At 30.1% G+C, this 4,766-nt stretch overlaps 1 protein-coding gene and 1 long non-coding RNA gene across 3 annotated transcripts in view; both read right to left on the bottom strand.

Annotated features, from left to right (window-relative positions):
* Window positions 1–454: 454 nt before the first annotated feature.
* The window catches only part of LOC106467259 (receptor-binding cancer antigen expressed on SiSo cells-like), a 17,190-nt gene continuing 12,878 nt past the window's right edge, over window positions 455–4,766 (bottom strand). For both annotated transcript variants that reach the window (XM_013927588.2, XM_022395393.1), the window contains exon 5: window positions 455–1,825. In XM_013927588.2, coding sequence (XP_013783042.1) covers window positions 1,613–1,825 — 213 coding nt within the window. In that variant the 3' untranslated portion in view covers window positions 455–1,612. The remainder of the gene's footprint in view (window positions 1,826–4,766) is intronic.
* The window catches only part of LOC111087733, a 1,851-nt gene continuing 1,503 nt past the window's right edge, over window positions 4,419–4,766 (bottom strand). The window contains exons 2-3 of the long non-coding RNA XR_002612386.1: window positions 4,622–4,683; window positions 4,419–4,528 (exon numbers count right to left, since the gene is read on the bottom strand). This is a non-coding gene — a long non-coding RNA (uncharacterized LOC111087733). The remainder of the gene's footprint in view (window positions 4,529–4,621; window positions 4,684–4,766) is intronic.

Here is a 4,766-nt window from a genome sequence, read left to right as displayed (position 1 = left end):
TGTATCACACTTAGAGTTAACTAGTATCACACAGTAGTAGTGTATCACTCTCAACACAGAGTTAACTAGTATCATACAGTAGTAGTGTTTCACTCTCAACACAGAGTTAACTAGCATCATAGCAGTAGTGCATCACATAATAATGTATTACTCACCACAAACAGAGTTAACTAGCATCACAGCAGTAGTGCATCACTCACCACAGAGTTAACTAGTATCACAGCAGTACTGCATCACATAATAATGTCTGTGATGCTAGTTAACTCTGTCTGTGGTGAGTAATCAGTAGTACATCACATAATAATGTATTACTCACCACAGAGAGAGTTAACTAGCATCACATAATAATGTATTACTCACCACAGACAGAGTTAAGTAACACCACATCTTTTCCTTTCAAAAAGTTACCGAAGTTTTTTTATGATTGAAAGAAAGAAAACTGAACAAAAAAAGGTACAGACTAGACAAATTTATTCATGATTAGCAAATCACCCAATATTTACAAATACAGCTGTTGTTAAAATCCTAGACAGATGTTTTTTTCACTCGTATCGTAAGTAAAGCTGTACAGTCCTAAAAAAAAACTGTAACCCAAAAAAGTGCATGTTAAGTTAACCACCAACCACTGATAAGCATTTTTGAGTTTTACTAACCTCTTCATTAGCATCGTTGGCCTATTTCTTTCAAAAAGTGAATATTCAAATAAAAATATTTTATATATATATTAAACAATGTTTTAGTTATTACAGTTAGATATGGGACTTGCTGTGTTGTTAGATTTTGATGTTACAAAAAAATATAAACCTAAACTTAAAAAAAACTGAGAGGTGAAGGTTTTTTAAATTACGTTGACACAAGATAAAACATTAAACTAATCTTTTCATCACATCCTCGTCATCATAATATTTTGTATAGTAGTTTATCAATGCAATCCATGTTGTTTCCATGCACAATGATAATTTTACAATACGTTTTTGTTCTATATTTATCACCAGCATGATTTTTAAAATGCTAAATCAGGAAACTGTCACCTCTTATAAAACAAAAATACAAAACACTGGTTAAAAGTCATTCTTAAGGGATTGTTTACTGTAACATATTATACGTGCACACCAAGTTTACCTATAGAATTGGTTTGGTGTGAACTACATTTCTTCCTGGATAACTTCATGAAATGGTATTTATTTTCTGAAAATAATGTAAACATTTAAACCCAAATCTCCTACTGAAATAACAGTATAAGTTATGAAATAACGGTATAAGTCTTATAAAAATAAGACCCAAACTTGTGTTATTTGAATGTTTTTTGGTGGAGGGCAAAGGGGGGAGGCAATTTTTTTGTTCTTATTTTTATGTTAAACCGATAATTTTATTCAACCCTAACATAGATGTTTTTTTTTCCTCATGTGTTATTTGAATGTTTTTGGGGGGGGGAGGGCAAAGGGGGAGGGTTTGTTCTTATTTTTATGTTAAACCCATAATTTTATTCAACCCTAACACTGAGATGTTTTTTTTTTCTCACTTTGGCAGAAAGTGATTTAGAGAAAATATCGGAGTATCATACTTCTCAATTACTTTGTATCTTATTCCATAGTGCTGTCAGGTCCAGTTATCAACTTAGTTTGATAGCATTGAGATTAAGGTCTTGTTTACTTGCTCTTTTAACTTCTCGTTCCTGTTTTCTCCTCTGATGTTCTTGGAGTTTGCGTTCCCGCTCAGCTTGTCGACTTTCCTTCAGCACACTGTCCGATTCCCACACATCTTCCGAAGCCATAACATCTTCCCAACTTTCTATGTCATCTTCTAATTCTCCAAGCTCAGAATTCTAAAAATATTCACAGAAAACAATGTACACTATCTACGTTCTAACAAGTTATGGTCCATATATATATATATATGTACAGAAATTCTTGCAAAAAAGTTACTCAAGGTTAAAAGTCACAATATGACCAAGAAGTGAACCAGATTTCTACAATAAACTCTAGTCCTGAAAGCCACTTTTATTTAAATTCAACATCACACTATGTAACATTAAAGAAATATAAAAATAACAGTTACTTAATTTCATTTCAGGACAATTCATAATAAAATCATTTAAAATGAACAGTAAATAATTTTTGTTGAGTTCTTTGTCCAACAATCTCAAAATGGAAACTTGTAATGTTAACCAAAAAAACAATGAAACTCGATATAGATAAAAATATAATGTAAAGAAGAATAAGGCATAACAAGCACACAAACTTTTTAAAATGTAATTTATGTTTTATTTATTTTATGTTCATACAGCTAGGAAAGAGCATTGAATAACACCACTACCAAGAAACTGACAATTATGAATATGTTAGTAGCAGATCCCATGCATTATAATCTATGGCAAAATTACATAAAAAAATAGTGGATTTACTTATTTTTTATGTTACAAGCAACTTAGTTTGTATTACATATCAGTTGTGTAACAGATGCGACAGTTAACTTCTCTTCTTAATCAACTGTTTAATAAACGAATAACAAAAACGTCCCCACCTTTTTGCTTTTTTTGGCAAACACTTTAGCCAATAAAAATACTCAAATGGTCAACAATTTCAAGCCCACTATTTAAAAATCGTTTCGAACCAGATACTATATGTTTCGTTGTTAGTAATGTCATCCTCGGGATAATAAAATCAAAACAAGATTACAAACAATTAATCATGTGATCCATGTTACTACGTAACTTATATACAGCAAAGCCTAAAGAAGGTCACATCATCTGTATATTTTCTGACCTGCCAACCCATCATCTTTATTTACGATATCATAATTAGTTTTACAGTGTTTAATTATTTCTAGTCATTCTATCATTCAGTTGAGCCACAATCAGTGTTTTCTCAACGAATGGTATAACCAGTATAACTTACGTGTTTGGCCAATGCAGAATTTTCAATCTTATTATTTTTAACATCTATCCTATGGTTATTTATCTTAAATTATAAACTGTTTTTAGTAAATAAGACTTGTAAGATTTAGCCATTTACCCAAATAATTTAGAATACACTATTAACTTTACTTATGAAACTGAAGAAAACAACAGTTTACCATTTCTTGATGTATTACTGAAGAAAAATAAACTTTTAAACCTCTGTCTATCATAAACCTTTTTCTGTTGTCATGCCACCACAACAAGAAAACATGTTGTACAAATTTAACTTTCTATTTGTATGCTTATAGGCCCTTAAATTTATATTACGAACAAGAGGGTTTAAAAAATAAATGGTTATTAATTAAATATATAACACCAGATAGAGGATTTTCACCAAATGATGTTGATCGAACCATAATAAAGCTTAATAAAATTAGAAATAATGACAAAAAAATAAACATTTGATAAAATAACACAAAAATGTTGTTTTAAACATTTGTTACTAGTTTATCATATTAGTTTTTTATTAGATTTAAAAAAGTAAAATCAATGTTTTTTTGCAATTTATAAACCTGTGAATAAAATATTAAATAAATTATAGATATAATAAATGTAACAGAAAAAAAAGAAAGATATTCACAAAATTAAATGAGAATTTAGTTGTATATACATTAGTCAAACGAAACGAAATTTAAAGTTTAGGATAAGTGAACACAAATGAAATGTTAAAAATAATAAAACTAAAAAGTTGGTACTGGTCTAACATGCAAGTCATACCATTCAATGGGAAGAAACTGTTATGTTGACTCAACCAAATTAAACGACAGCTAGAAATATTAGAGAATCTATAGATATAATTCTACACCGTATATGTTATTTTGAATGAGGACGAAGGGTTTATGGATCAGAAAATATACAGATAGGGTTATCTTTTTTTTTTAGTTTCTACTGTATGTAAGTTATGTAGTAATATGGATCACATGCCTAACTGTTCTGGTAGAAATGGCTAGTATCAGTGTTATGGTTTTACACTCCTGAGGATGAAATGATTAACCCTCTTGCTACTTGTAGGTCAAAGTGTGCATGTTATGACCTTTTAGAGTTAGGTTAAAAATTTAATTAAACTACTTTTTTTTTATTATCATTGTATACGAATAAATTTGGCATCAAAATGTAATTAATGAATCAAATTTTAACATTATATAAGTTTTAACTTCCTAATTTTATAAGGAAATATCCAAAAAATCCTCAAGCTTCTCTTTATGAGAATTATGACATTTACTCCCTAGGTCTTCCCTCTTCCCAAATTCACCATCCCTTTGAAAAGTACAGAACTTAACATACTTTACTCATTATAATATAGATATTACTAAGTCAAAGCATAATTCTTATAGCCTTCAATTTTATTTGTTTACAAAGTCATTAACTAGGGAATCAGACCCACTTGCCACATCCTCTCTTTCACAATTGACCAATAAGTTCTCTCTGATGTTTTATATCACATTATTTATAACCAATAGAAAGCCAGGGTTTTATTCTATAAAATAACATATTATATTACATTGTATTCAGTGTAGAGAATTGTCTATTTTGACTTCAGTTTAAAATTGGCTCTCACTGTGTAACAACCTGTTTTACACTAACGTAACCGTGTAACAACCCGCTTTACTCTAACGTAACCGTGTAACAACCCGCTTTACTCTAACGTAACCGTGTAACAACCTGCTTTACTCTAACGTAACCGTGTAACAACCTGCTTTACTCTAACGTAACCGTGTAACAACCTGCTTTACTCTAACGTAACTGTGTAACAACCTGCTTTACTCTAACATAAATGTGTAACAACCTGCTTTACTCTAACGTAACC

This window comes from Limulus polyphemus, unplaced genomic scaffold (assembly GCF_000517525.1).
Source record: "Limulus polyphemus unplaced genomic scaffold, Limulus_polyphemus-2.1.2 Scaffold2547, whole genome shotgun sequence".
In the NCBI taxonomy this organism is placed as follows: domain Eukaryota; kingdom Metazoa; phylum Arthropoda; class Merostomata; order Xiphosura; family Limulidae; genus Limulus; species Limulus polyphemus.
Note: the sequence above shows the minus strand (reverse complement) of the source record. Positions and strands in the feature narration are given on the sequence as shown.